Consider the following 15810-nt stretch of genomic DNA (forward strand, 5'->3'; position numbering starts at 1 on the left):
TTAAAAACCATGATGCATTAAGAATGGCGGAAAAAATTCCCTTCTGTACCTTTCCTTCCTTTTCTGTCATTATTTTAACAACATTTTATGTCATTTTCAATGTAAGGAGGTAAAATTAGTTTGCCATAAAACGTGCCTCATGACAAGCTCCAAGTTGATGGAATTTAAAATTAGTTACATTTCTATCAAGATAAAAAACAACAAACTGGGAAAGTTTTTTATAATCACCTCTTGCAAAAGTATTTTTGAGCAGAGCTTTTGAACAGAAAGTAAAGGCATCTTTTGCAAGAGTGTACAACACTGAATCGACTTCTAGGTTATTCCAAGTCATTTTTACCATATTATTTAGTGTTTACTTCTGTAAACTCTAAATAATATGGTAAAAATGACTTCTGCTTTACGGGGACCTTTTGTCTCTTTTGTGAGCTCTTCCATGACGTGAGGCATATGCAGCTCATATATGTGATGCCTGCATAACAACCATATTAAAGGGAGGTTAATTTTTACGCTCAGCAATTGAATTGCTCAAGCATATTTCCCCGTGTTACTATTGGTTGTATCACAGCAGCAAACAAACAATTGATTAACAAACTCATAAAATTCTAATAATTTTATTAGTTTAATTACCTGGCATGCTCAAGTACCATTTTTCAGTTGGACGATCCCAACCAATACATTGTCGTAATCTGGAGCATCTAGAGAAGTAACACTCACAGCCAATCTGTCATAAACAACAGATACTAAAGATCTTCTGAAATTTCTTTAACTAGTTTAGTGTCAAAATGTAGAATTAGTCTTTAACCTTTTAGTAAATCAATTACTTGCTTTCTTAGAAGGTCCCCTGTTTACTGAATTATCTGAAACCGTTTTCTGTGAAAAGAAGACCTAGAGATGTTTATTTCTTTAAAGTTAACATTAGATTTGGAAAGAATGGTGACATAAGTGCGGCCTGAGGTCGTATTCCAATATTATATCTTGCTGCCACAACTGATGTTGCTTCAATAAGCTCATCAGGAGTAAGCTCTATGATTATTTTAGTCATTTTCTTTAATCCAAAAGTGTTTCATAAATAAATTTTTTATTTAAATTTATTGTTGAGTTAATATGCCTCTATAAATAAAATAATTTTTATAAATATATAACGTAGTAGTTCACAATTACCTTTTTTTTTTCTTCATAAGTTTTTCGTCAAATTAATCATCTGTTGAAGAGTCAAATTTGTAGTCGGCTGTTTCAAATCCATCTAAATTTTCACTACATAATGATATACTACTATCTTGGCTTCCTTGAACTCTATGAATCTCTTTTTATTTTTATTTTTCTATAGTTAGAAATCTGAGTTTCCTCTTTTTTGTTCTAGCTCTGTAAGCTGCATTATCTTTTTACTCAATGTACATTTTCCTTTCCTTCTTTTGGTCTTTAAAGAATTCTAGATCATTTTTAAATGTTCTTATTTACTGCTCAATATCCATTTTTGCAATATTAAAAAGATTACTTAATTCGAACTTAAATTCTTCTACTAGAATGTTATGTTTTGTTTTATCTTTAAACTCAAGTGATGCCATTTTTTGCATTTTAGTGTATTTTTTAATGAACTTCTTTAATTTTTTGCTAAATTAATAATAATAAAAATTATTTTATCGATAACAGTTACAGTTAACAAAAAACGAGTGCGAACTGAAAAAATATTCATTATTTAAAAGGTTACATATTACCTTAATTGAGCTCCCTTCTGAATATAATATCCAAAATCTGCTTTGATCCATACAGAATTAATTTTGGCAACAACACAATTAATCCCAAAATGATTAACACAAACTCCTTTAAAACACACAAGTTCAAATCCAAGACGTTTTTGTGGACACGCAATGTGAAATTTTTACGGCCTGAATCTGTAGCTTTTTTCAGAATTTAAAAATAAATAATATCTCAACACATTTCCCACAAAAAGCAGTTGGTTTGTTAGCAATTTGTTTATAGGATAATTAAGAAGGTAAACAGTTCTTCTAGGACTAATAGAGCAGTTGTATTTTCTCTTTGCACCTTCCTTTGTTTTCGTTTTTGAACATTCTATGTTAAAAACAAATAAAAACTGGTATTGTTAACACTTCTGCTCTAGTTGAAATTATTTAACTAGTAAATCTATTAGATAAATTTATAAACATTCTTAAGCTTATCTAATAAATCTTTCTGTATGATTTTAACGACACTGCTTTTTTTATAACAATCATTACAAAAGCGAAAGTAATGAAAATACGGAAAAAATTGATATATCCAAATTTTCAAAATACACATCTTGCAATTGTCGACTAGATGAACCATAACACATGGGTATTTTCTTTTTCTACAGACCAAATCCCAAGCATTTGAGGATATATAAATTTTTTTTAGGACACCCTAACCCACATATGTATATATTAACAGCGCCAGTGATGAACCTAGGATTTTCAGATCGGAGAGGTAGTTCTCATGATTACTAAAAGAGTTAGAATGAGATTTATAAAATTAAAGAATAGAATCCGGAGTAAGAAAGTGGCGAGCATAATAGAGAGATGCAACCTTTGCAGAAGCTAATTTTGCAATCGGTTTTATATATGCTTTCAAAGAAAGATCGGAAGTAAGAGTTAATCCTATAAGATGAAGGTAGATGACTTATTAAGTACATTACCCAACATAAATATAGGAAAATCTAGATTATTGCAGTAACGGTTAGCTAAAAAAAATTGAGTTTTATCTGAATTAAAGTTCACCAGTCACTGAGAGCCCCATTCTGTAGCACAAGTGAGATTTTCAAGCTCAAATGCCCTCTCCAAGCAATCAGAGAATGTTGGCTTCTTACCAAGACAAGAATAAATGGTAGTATCATCAGCAAACAATGCCACCTTAGGTGTGAAAATATCTGAAAGATCGTTAATGTAAGTTAAAAATAGTATAGGGTCTAGAATAGAACCTTGTCGAATCCCTTAAGTTACAAGATATGAAGTAGAGTGCTGTCCATCAAGAATAACTTTTATACTACAATTGGAAAGGAAGGATTCAATAGTCTTAAAAATGTTACCTGATACACCGCTAGATGAAAGCTTATGGAGAAGACCAGCGTGCCAAACTTCATCAAAAGCTTTAGAAATGTCAAGAACGATATCTTTAACATCTTCACATCTATCTAACGCACGATAAAACCTATCCGTTATTGCTGTTAGCAAATTAGCTGTAGAACGAGAAGATCGAAATCCATATTGATAATCAGAAAGTAAATTATTAGATTCAAAATGAAAGACTAAGTGTTTGCTAATTAAAGATTCAAAAACCTTGCTTATGATAGAAAGAAAACTAATAAGACAGTAGTTAAACGAGTCAGATCCCTCTCAAGAGTTTTTAAAAATAGTGATAACAGATACCGCTTTTCAGCAGGCTGGAAAATAAGACTCTGATAAGCACTTGTTATATAGTTTTGAAAGTATCTCCGGGGAACACTTCTGCAAGACTATAACAGGTATGTTGTCCGGACCACTAGCTGTAGAAGAGTATAAGCAGGAAATCACTTTAGATACTGAATAAAAATAAAACTTCTTAGCTTCCAAAAAAAGTCAATATCAAAAACACTGATATATTATGCCCTAAACAAATATCTGAGGATTTTAAAAATGTTTTACAAATGTTGGACTTCATCTAGTTAACAAAATTACACCAACCTCTATACCAACCTTGAATTCTTATAAAATCTAAAACCATCAAATGACACAACATTGTATGATTTTGACTTAACACTAAAAGAATTTAAAACGACTTTTTCCTCTTTAAAAAAGAATAAATCCCGGGATTTGATGATATACCCAGTAATATACTTATTGGAAATAAAAAAAAGTATTAGTAAACCGTTGTTTTATAAAGTAAAACTTTCTTTAGATTAAGGGGTATTTCCTGATGTGCTAAAATTAGCAAAAGTATTTCCAATTTATAAAAATAATGATCATTTGTTTCCAACTACAGACCTATATCAGTGCATTCTGTATTTTCAAAAATATTCGAACGTGTAATTTACAATAGAACCTTTGATCATTTTACGAAAAACAATTTCTTTTATTCCAAAAAAATTTGGATTTCAGAAAAATCATTCAACTGAACATGAAGCTTGTATTGAATTAGTTGATCAAATGATAATGGCTTTAACAAAAATTAATTTGCTTTTGGAAAATTTATCAATCTCTCAAAAGCTTTTGACACTGTTGGTCAATGTATTGTGTTAGAAAAGTTATCTTCTTTGAGTCCCTGTCTGTTTTTAAAATATTTTATTTATTGATATTTACGATGTAAAACTTATCTGTAATTTATATTAACAGCGAAATATAAAATGAAACAGAAAAAAATATATATTGGTCAAGAATCTGAGCTAACAAAGTGAAGATTACACGGAATTATCAAGAGACATTGTAAGTCGGTTACCGTAAGGTTGGCATTCACTTCGTTTAAATTGTCTAACTTTTTTTCATCAAAAGATCACCTTCCTGTAGATTTTAAATCATTCGTCGTTTACAAACTTGTTTGTAAAGGATGTAAATCCTGTTTTATTGGCGAAACTTCTCGCCACTTAAGACACGAATGATTGAACACTATAGAAGGGATAAAGACTCTCTTATTTATAAGTATCTTCACTCAAAAGAAAAATGCTTTACTATAATTATAGTGATGAATGCTGTTCGGCTTTGGATCGTACTAATAACAAAATTGAATTAAAAATTAAAGAAAGTATTCATATAGGATGGGAAAAACCGATATGAATTAACGAGTAAATCATGATAAAATGACTTTTACCATTTAAAATAATTTACCGTTCTTTTGTTTTATTTGACACTTGTTAAAATAGTTTTTAATAATTGTTACTGTATATATAGAAAGTTTGTTATCAATTTTATGGCTTTTAATATGTTTATTTTTACAATTTATACTATATTTTATACCGTTTTAGCAAATATGTTTTAACTGATGATGAGTATATATGTCGAAACATGTCTTAATATAATAAAATGTTTTTGAATAAAATGAAAAAAGTTGTTTTTATTTTTGAAATATTTCACATTTTGTGCTGAGAAGTTTTAAATAGAAATGTTTAATTTTAGTATTAGTTTTACTTAAACAAGTTTTTCTATACTTTAAAATATTCTTATAAAATTTCAAAAAAAAGCTCTGTTATTAGGGTGTGTCAATTTCAGACACAATAAAACCTTGAAAAAGTATAAAAGGTTTGTGTTTTCTTTAAAACGGAATAACATGGTTACCTAACAATATTGTCCGTTAAATAAACAGACTTTTAAATAACAAAGTTACATTTAGTTTATAAATTTTTTTTTTTTTTTTTTGCGTATAAAATTTTTTAATAAATTCTGTAAAAAATGTGTAAAATAAATATTAGTTTCTTAAAAAAGTTTCCTGAAACATTACTTTTTTTTCGTCGCATTGGTGGTCAGTAAATAATTTTTTCTATTGCCGTAAAAAGTAAAAAAATTTTAAGTGTTTATTGTTGGTAAGCAGAATATTGTTCGGCTCAAAATTAATTTTCGAGGTTTCAAAAACGCAGACCAGACATTATATTGATTTAATGAAAACATGTAAGCAAGCGCTGTTACATGTTGACTGATTTGGGTAGAACATGCAAGGTAATGCTGTTACATCGGCTGATTACTGACTCACTGAAATTAACGCTATCACTGCAAAATAGAAAAATTTCGGAATAACCTGTTCGGTGATTGCCTCTTTTTTGACTAGTATTTACTTGAGGGGACATTTTTTTGAAGGGAAATATATGTTCAAACGACTATATAAACAATATCAATCAAACAACTACAAGTTTCATCATAATAACTTTCTTTTATAATGGAAAAAGCATGCAAAATTGATCAATAACATTAGAAGAAGCTGCCTCATGGTTAAAAAATCTGCAACTGCCTACTTCAGACGCAAAGGATGTACTTCTAAATCGAATTACAAAGTATAATAGATATCCCAATTTGCTCAAGAAAATTAAGAGCAGGGCTGATAGAAGTTTCAAATTTGAGTACGGCTTAAATTCTTCGATAATTTCAGTGAGTTCTGCGAAATGGGAAATATAATACTCTAAAATGGCATTTGTTGACCAAAAGATATTTTAAAAATATTTTTTGCATAAAAACGAGAGGAGTATTGGCAAACAAGAAAAAGTCGCACGTATGCTTCATAGCAGAAAAATAGTAAACGTTAAAGTTTTTCAAGCTGACTTACACTTTTAAGTAACACTTTAGTAAAAGCAGTGGTAAAAAAATCCTATGAACAAAGTTCCACACCTGCAGTTATTTTATTCGTTAATGGTGTGCCATTTAAATCACATTTTCCTTGTCCAGTTGGTTCAAGTGGTTTATGTTGCCACGTATTATGTTTACTTTTGTTTTTACAACATTACGCGTCCACAAAAGAAAAAAATATTCGAATTTACTTGAACACAAACACTTCAAAATTCGCTCAAAAGAATTGCAAAAGGCTCTATTCCAATAATGCCGCTTAAATGTATTAAAGTAAAATCAGCAAAGATAAAAAAAAACATGACATTATTACATGCTCTGCTGATGACCCTGACACTTCTTATTCTACACGTGATGTTTCTAACATATCTAATGTACAATAGGAAAAGCTCAACAAAGAGAAACCTGTTACTGAACATTTTTATTCAGTTCTTACTAAATATGATAGTGGTAGAAAATCTTCTTTAGGAGAGCTTTTAACTTTTATCTTTAAAAAAAAAAAGAAATTTGCCTTGCTGATCATGATTATACAAAAACGCTTTTATTTGATAAAACAATATTATCTGACGACACAAATAAGTTACAGAGAATTAACACAATAATAACAAGTTTCAACAATTCTTCTGCTTTTAATACACAAATTAGTATTGCAAGCTCGGTCAATTTAAGTATATACCTTTAGAAGATCATAGTTCTGTTATCGCAAATCCTTTATCTGACATCACTTCGTAATCTTCTCGTATAAGTGATAGTATATCTGACTTCTCTGTAATTTCAGAGTCTGAAATAGACCCTGGATAAATGTCACTGAAAAAAAAGCCCATTCCATGAGGAGCTATTCCAATAAGGGCTTTCCCTGTTTAAGAGTTTTTGTAGTGAGAGAACATTAAACTATTCAAATCAAGATTAGAAGCATGCTGAAATTTGAACTCAGTGACATCTATAACAATGTCAGTTAATCCATTGCCAGTTTTCACAAATCTGGCATTTTCTTTAGGAGAAAACTACCATCAACTTTTAAATCTATTAAAAAGTGTAGCACAAAATATTACCCAACCAGTGATAATTTTATGTACAGTTATATAAGACTTTTCAAGCAAAAATGACGTTAATTTTAAATCTAATCCATGACGACATACAGTCAGAACATTAAAGAACTGTGATTCATTATTAACAGTTTTCTCACCTGTATTTGGACAATCTGGGTATGGTATAAGATGTAAATACGGTTGGGCACATCCAAAAAGCATATCAAAATTTTCTTTCGATACACCACATAAGTAATGAAATGTTTGTTTTCTTTATTTATTATTTTCATCGGTAAATTGTAGGGGAGACCGGGGCTAGTTGGCTCGGTTTTTACTCTATGAGCTCTGTAGCCCTAACAGTACATTTTTTTCAAAATATTAAAGTGTAGTCTTAAAGAGTATAGATTAGGGTATCTTATAAAATTTGTATTCAATTATAAAAAAAAATTCTTGAAGCCTTTCCGGACCCTCAAAAAAAAAAAAAATTTGCGCCATCTTACCCCACCACGGGGTAAGTTGGCGCAAACTATAAAAATGATTATTAATGCAATATTAAGTGCAAAATTAATAGAAATTTTTTTTAAATTAATTTTTGAAACAATTTTATTCCAAAATTTAATATTGCTTTTAGCTGGTACCAAATATTAGTCCGTATAAAAGCCAAACAGTAACCCACCTTTTATCTGTGGAAAAAAAAACTAAACAAAATTTTTTTTTAATTTTTTTGTAAGAATAAATATTTTCAATATTGTTAAAAATAAAAAAGATAAAAAAAATAATTTTATAAAAATAAATATTTTTTTCCATAGTAAATGCTATGAGCCAACTTACCCCGTGAAAAATTTGTCAACTTACCCCGAAAGCTTTTTTTTTAATAAACAGTCTATAGATCCTGAAAAACGGCAGCTTTGAAAAAAAAGTCTGACTGACTTTAGTAAACCAATTGTGACTGGAACTTTTACAATAATTTTTTTTTCATACGACTACATATTTTCTTTGTAAAGTAAAAAGGAAGCGATGTTCTAAAAGTTACGTTTTTGTCCAAAAAACGCATAAATCTCAATATCTCCCATGCGCATGCGCGAATCCTGACAATACTACAGTGAATGATGAAATGGTCAATAAGGAAGTTTCTGAGTAATTTTTGTCACTTTCTGATGAAAGGCTCTAAAGATAAACGCAGTTCGTCAACTTACCCCTGCGGCCAACTAGCCTCGGTCTCCCCTATAGCTTTCCAACTAACTATGCTACCAGAGAGATGCATAATTTAAACTTTTAACTCTTGAATTTTTACACTTTGCTTAAGTATTTTATTTATAAATTTTGTTATGCAAATAACTTTTTCTTTTATAACAGTTTGCAATAATTCAATTTTTTTTAAGAATTTTTCAAGTTGTTTTTTTAATTTAGTTTATAAAAATTCTCTAGTTTTTTAATAGTTTGTTTAGTACGAATTACGAAGGTTTGTCTTTTTTTAAATCTATATATATTTTGAGCTATTGATAAAGCAGTTTTATATCTTTTTGAAGCACTTTTAATTATTAACAATTTCTTTTCTTTGTGTGTTGTACGAGCTACAATACCACTTCATAATTTAGAAAAGAATTAAACTGCCTAAAAACAACGAGCGCTTTAAAAATATGTCCCCTCAAGTTAATATTAGATTCCAGGTCTAAGGCGGTTTATTATGGGGGATTAATCGGTCAGTGATTCTCCACAATAATCACCGGTCATAAGAATAGACTTAAACTATAAATAAACTTAACTACAAGTTAAACTTGTTTAGCCTGTAAATAAAAACTTCTATTATGGATATAAATTTTTTTTTTTTTTTGAATTAATTTTCATACCATATTTCAAAGGAGTATAGATACCCTCGTTGTTAAGTATATATGGATGGTTAAGCACCAAACCAGCCTATACAACAAAGTTGTAAAAAATTAGTTTATATTAAAAAATGATTTATTTAGTGTTTCTTTGCAAACACCAAAATACTATAATTAAAATTTATGTTATAAGTGCACTGAACTGCAATTATTTTTTTGGCTTAGTGGCTTTGTTAAAGACTAACTTTGTTAAACTTTGTTAAGCTTTGCGTCAAATTATCTCATTTCAACATATTCGTTGTATAGGCTGGTTTGGCGCCAAGTCATCCATATAATAATTCAAAAAAAAAAATTTCCATAATAGAAATTTTTATTTAATTATATTTTATAGGGGAGATGGGGGCGCATTGATCGCCGTAGCAGTGTTTTGAAAATTGCGCAGAACCTGAAAGAGATGTAAAAACTTATTAACTACGAAACACATGTAGAACTATCTGGCTTTTGGAATATATAAATATTTTGATTTAAAAAAATGATAAACATGAATAATTTTAACTTTTAAACAACCCTCTCAAAAGATCAATGTACCCCAAACTATGGGGTACTATGATCTCCGACTTGGGGCACATTGATCTTATATGCGTAATATTATCTAAACGTTTAACACTTCTATAACTAAATCTTGTAAATAATTTAGTCAAAGGGTAATATTGTATAACATATAATACATCTAAATTTTTGAATTATTTTTTAAATATAGCAGTTAAACCCACTAGTCTAGTTTTTAATTAAAAAATGTATAAATCACAGCAGCTATAAGCTACCCGCTTTATATACGTTTAAAACTTTACAACAACTTGAAATTTATAAGAACTGAAGTATAAAGACTGAAATAAGAATACAACTTTTAAGTTTACAAAACTTGTTAAAAGTAAAATATTTTGATTAAGAATATTTCATCATTTGTGAAAGTCAAGTTGTGAAGCAGCTTTTGGTTTACATTGTTTTTTATTCCTAAGCAAGTAATTCTTAGTTTCTTTCTTATCTTTTGTGGAGACTTTTTGTTGATTTTTGGTTTGCTTCAAAATTTTCTTTTCTTTTGACAAACGAATTTCATTTCTGACAGGAGTATCAGTCAAGATCCTTGTTTTTAACTGCCTACTTTTAACTTTTTTTTTTCTGGCAGATGCTTTTGGGTAAGGTTTTAAAACCTCAGGTGAGATTATAGAAGCAACACTTGTTGACACTTTGTTTAAAATACTTGTTTCAATATTTACTATAGTTATTTCAGACTCTATGTGATTAACATGTGTTGGTATCATTTCAGATTCCATGTTGTTGAAAGGAGTGATAGTAACTGTATCTGGAGCAGCTCTATCTGTAACTGATGATGGTAAATATTCGTCATCTTTGAAAATTTCAGAATTAAATGGCTCAATGCCAGCTACTCTAAATCCTGTCTGTATATTAGATGGTGAGAAAGCTTTTGTATACGGTTCTCGAACTATTGAAACAATATCATAAATGGTCATTGGTCTTGGGTTTGAAACCATCCAATTATCACATGCAGAATTGTAAAACCTTTTCAATGGTCCAAAAACAGTTCTATCTAATGGCTGCAATTTATGGCTGCAATGGGGAGGAAAACTTATCATTGTAATTCCGTGTTGAATTGCAAGCTCCAAGCCTTTAACAGAAATATGACTTTCATGACTGTCGAGAAGTAACAAAACTGGAGATTCCTGAGAACAGTTTGAATATTTAACAAAATGCTTAATCCATTCTATGAAAATTTCTGAGTTCATCCAACCAGAAGGATTTGCAAATCCCACACATCCAGGAGGTCCTTCCTTAATCATGTAATCATGAAACTTTACCCTAGGAAAAATAAATAATGGAGGAACGGAATTTCCAATAGCATTAGAGGCACAACATGCAGTTACCAATGTTCCTCGTTCTGCAGATGTGATTCTTCCAACTTGTTTGCTTCCTCTACCAGCTAAAACCTTTACCGGCTTTTGAACGGTTGTTAAACCAGTTTCATCAACATTATATATACAGTTAGGATTATATTTATATCGATTTCTTACCGTTTTAAGATTTTGAAAAAACTCTCTTACTGTGTGTTTGTTAAAAGCTGTTGATCGAGCGAAGCTCGTTGCTTCAGGTGTTCGTAGAGACAACTCTGGTTGTCTTATCATAAAACCTTGCAACCAATCAATGCCTGCAATTTTTTTTTTGATCCATGATAATGGGCATATCTTATTGTTTTTTAAAGCAAATTCATATGCCAATAATCGCGTTGACCTAGTTGAAAGGCCATAGTTCATTTTTGATGCAATTAGTAAATAACTTGATAAACTTTTTTCATCTTCTGCTGTAAAAACTTGTCTATTGTTGTAGTTAGGCTTGAAAGCTTCATTTGGATTACGCCTCTTTTTACGAAAATATCTTTTTAAAGTCATTCTATCTATGTTAAACTGACGTGCTACAACATTCAGTTGTGTTCCTTCTAAAACTTTATTAACAGCTACTTTCATTGTTTCACTTGGTATAGGGTAATTCCATGTAAATTGAGCCAGGCCATGTCACCATACATCTCAGATTTTGCTGATTTTTATACAGTTGAGAGTACTTAGTAAAACAAGAAATTCTTGAAAATTTTAGCTTCTAGCTCCAAGAGGATCCTGAAATATGATCATTTTACTTTCAACTGATCTTGGCCAGGCCCCTCTTGTCCTCTTAGAATTGAGAACTTTGTTTAAAGGTTCCAAGTCACATAGCTTTAAAAATATTTGATATTTTGACTTAAAAATTTGTACCTGACTATTTTCAGGGTTGAAGAATCCAATGAAATAATCAAAAATATAAAATAATATTTTTAAGTACCTGTAATTATCAATTTAAATAACTTTAAGCAATTTTTTATATACCTGATTTTGATGCTCAAGAAACCCACGTGGCCTTGATGATATCAAAAAAAAAAAATTTTACACATTATTCTAAATTTTATGATTTTTCACAAAACATAAGAATTTTGATCTGCAAGTATATGGATTTCCAAATATGAATATCGGGGCACAGGCCCCACTTTTTTGTAGCGGAATCTTGCAATACATTTTCCACTACCTTTCAGACTAGCTAGAGCTATGAAAATTTCGGTATTTATATAGTGTTGATAAACGAGCATTTTAAAATTAAAAAAGGGCCCAAGACACTAGGGGAGGGGGCTGGGGGCACGTGCCCCACTTTTTTGCGCATAATCTTAAAATGGACTTTTCACTATCTTCCAGACAAGCTGCGGCACTGAAACTTTCAGCATTTGTGTAGTCCTGATGAACATGCGTTAAAATTGTTTCAGGTCAGACGACCAGATAGTCCATGGGGCTCGGGCACCTGGGACCATGACCCACTTTTTTCTTAAAAAAAATTTTTTTTCTTTTTAAAAACTTATTTAAGATAACTTTAAAACTATGGTCTTCAAATTTTTTTTTTAGATTTTCATTTTAACAGCCTTAAACATTTCATATGTTTAACAATGTTATCAATGTTTCCTAAATTTTTGGGAAACATTGATAACATTGCTTCCCAAATTTTTGTGATTTTATTTGTTCCATTTGGTTTTGATCATTCTATGTTCAATAATCTTTTAAAAATGTTTTAAGAAACTTAATGTTTATAAGAATTTTGATTTGCATGTATAAGATTAAAAACAGTCTAAAGTAATGATTTTAACAGAATTTTATTTTGTATAATTTAAAATTTGAATTAAAAAAGAAAAATTTATTTTGCTAATTCTAAAATGGTAACAGCAAGTTGTTAACAGAAACAAAAAACATCTTGTCATTACACTAGTATAGAAGAAATTTGTTACCTATTAAAGTCATCATTAACATTTTTAACATTAACAAATTGAGTATAATTAAACTTTGTAAAAAGGAAACTTTTTTTTGTCAAAGTAAGATAAAAGAAATCAATCACTGTTTAGTTTTGTATTACCATGGTGATTGCTTAAGTTGCTTTCATTAAATTAATTACTATTAGTTTCTTATTTTTAAATTAATCTCAAATTGTTTTTAGTGTTACTGTAAGAATGGATTCATGTGATTTTGGAAAAAAGTTAAATGATACTTGTCATAAACTAAGTTATTGTAGAAAGATTGATTTAAAGAAATTTGATTGCTATAGAGAAGATGCCAGAGAAGAATTTATTTGGAGATCTGGAATAACAGATGATAAAATTTTAACAATCTGCCTTCATCATGCAAAGATTTTTGGTACACACTTTGAAAAGAAGCACACAAAATGTTGTAATTTATTGGACAAGCTACGAGAGGAATTAAATGTTAGTTTGGAAACAATAGGTGTATCCCCCATAAAACTTTTCACTATCTTCCAGACAAGCTGCAGCACTGAAACTTTCAGCATTTGTGTAGTCCTGATGAACATGCGTTAAAATTGTTTCAGGTCAGAAGACCAGATGGTCCATGGGGCTGGGGCACCTGGGACCATGCCCCACTTTTTTTCTCAAAAAAATTTTTTTTTTTTTTTTTAAAACACATTAATGTGTCTTAAATTTAAGATAACTTTGAAAATATTGTATTCAAAAATTTTTATTGCTTTATACTTGTTCCGTTTTACTTCCGTTTATCTTCTGAAATGAAGCAAAACGATTGGTGCAATGTGCATTGACTTTTGCACCAATGGTAACTTTGGATTTCATCTTGAATAACAAAAGTGAAGTTTTCTGCAAAGTCACCTAAGACAATACAGCAGTCTTTTGCTAAATTTTCCTTTTGTTGCTTTAGATATCTTGCTTGACATTTTGCAATGTATGAATGAGCTGTTAACTTGTTTATTGCCTCTGATAGCATCAATTTGTATTCTTCCATTGTTGTTGTCTGATAGATCAATGTTGTTCTGTCTGTTTTCTGCCACTGATTGAATGACACCTCCTTGTCATTGTCAATTAGTTGTGCATCCAGAAACTTCTTTAAAGAAACTATACCTAGACAGTTCGGACATCGATGAACCATGCACTCATTACTTGTCACATCACAAACAACTTTTGTCATCAGATCTTTTTTAAGTACATTTTATTTGTATAGCATTGGTCAAGAGTATTGCATTTTGATGGAGGGTACATACACAAACAGAATGAGTGCCTGATGCTCCAACAGTTATACACCATTTTGGTCTTGAACTGCAAAACTTGAAAATCCAATAACTTTTTGAGGATATTTAGTTTTAAAAGAAACATAAAGTTCTTTAAGATTACATAAAATAAGGCGCTTTTGCATGTGTTGTTTTCTACCAATACTTACATAATCTTTTTTACCAAGCATTTATCTAGTAAATTCGTCATCATGGTATACATTGTTGACTCTATTTAATGTTATTTCTGAAAATATTTTTCCTTTCTTAGTGCCTGGAACTGAAAAAATCCCACTTATTTTCTTAGTTAGTTTGCGCACTTCTTTAATTTGCGCACTTCTTTAATTTGTTTGCGCACTTCTTTAATTTGGTATATAGTGACGTTGAAATATCTTGCAGCAAAATTTCTTGACCAAGACTCGGGTGTAAATGTTAACAACTGAATTTTAGTTTTTTGGTCAGAAACAATTAACTTTTCTTTTATTTTTGCTGTTAGTTTGTCTAGATCATCGCATTTACTTTTGTCAATAATTTTCATATGAGGAATTTTATGTTTCAGTTCTTCTTCCCTAACATTATATACTTTTGAAATATGCTCTTCATACTTTGAGATTGTTTTTATAACTTTACTTTTAGCAACAGATAACTGTTGATGCTTTGGAATGCTATGAAGTTTTATGGGGGATACACCTATTGTTTCCAAACTAACATTTAATTCCTCTCGTAGCTTGTCCAATAAATTACAACATTTTGTGTGCTTCTTTTCAAAGTGTGTACCAAAAATCTTTGCATGATGAAGGCAGATTGTTAAAATTTTATCATCTGTTATTCCAGATCTCCAAATAAATTCTTCTCTGGCATCTTCTCTATAGCAATCAAATTTCTTTAAATCAATCTTTCTACAATAACTTAGTTTATGACAAGTATCATTTAACTTTTTTCCAAAATCACATGAATCCATTCTTACAGTAACACTAAAAACAATTTGAGATTAATTTAAAAATAAGAAACTAATAGTAATTAATTTAATGAAAGCAACTTAAGCAATCACCATGGTAATACAAAACTAAACAGTGATTGATTTCTTTTATCTTACTTTGACAAAAAAAAGTTTCCTTTTTACAAAGTTTAATTATACTCAATTTGTTAATGTTAAAAATGTTAATGATGACTTTAATAGGTAACAAATTTCTTCTATACTAGTGTAATGACAAGATGTTTTTTGTTTCTGTTAACAACTTGCTGTTACCATTTTAGAATTAGCAAAATAAATTTTTCTTTTTTAATTCAAATTTTAAATTATACAAAATAAAATTCTGTTAAAATCATTACTTTAGACTGTTTTTAATCTTATACATGCAAATCAAAATTCTTATAAACATTAAGTTTCTTAAAACATTTTTAAAAGATTATTGAACATAGAATGATCAAAACCAAATGGAACAAATAAAATCACAAAAATTTGGGAAGCAATGTTATCAATGTTTCCCAAAAATTTAGGAAACATTGATAACATTGTTAAACATATGA

The 15810-nt window shown here is 29.7% G+C and overlaps 1 protein-coding gene across 1 annotated transcript; it reads right to left on the bottom strand.

Annotated features, from left to right (window-relative positions):
* Positions 1-10085: 10085 nt before the first annotated feature.
* Positions 10086-11666, bottom strand: LOC136091726 (tigger transposable element-derived protein 4-like). Its single transcript, XM_065819433.1, has one exon. It carries the CDS (start codon positions 11664-11666, stop codon positions 10086-10088), a length of 1581 nt encoding a protein of 526 aa, XP_065675505.1.
* Between the last annotated feature and the right edge of the window lie 4144 nt (positions 11667-15810).

Source organism: Hydra vulgaris, chromosome 15 (genome assembly GCF_038396675.1).
Source record: "Hydra vulgaris chromosome 15, alternate assembly HydraT2T_AEP".
Classification (NCBI taxonomy): domain Eukaryota; kingdom Metazoa; phylum Cnidaria; class Hydrozoa; order Anthoathecata; family Hydridae; genus Hydra; species Hydra vulgaris.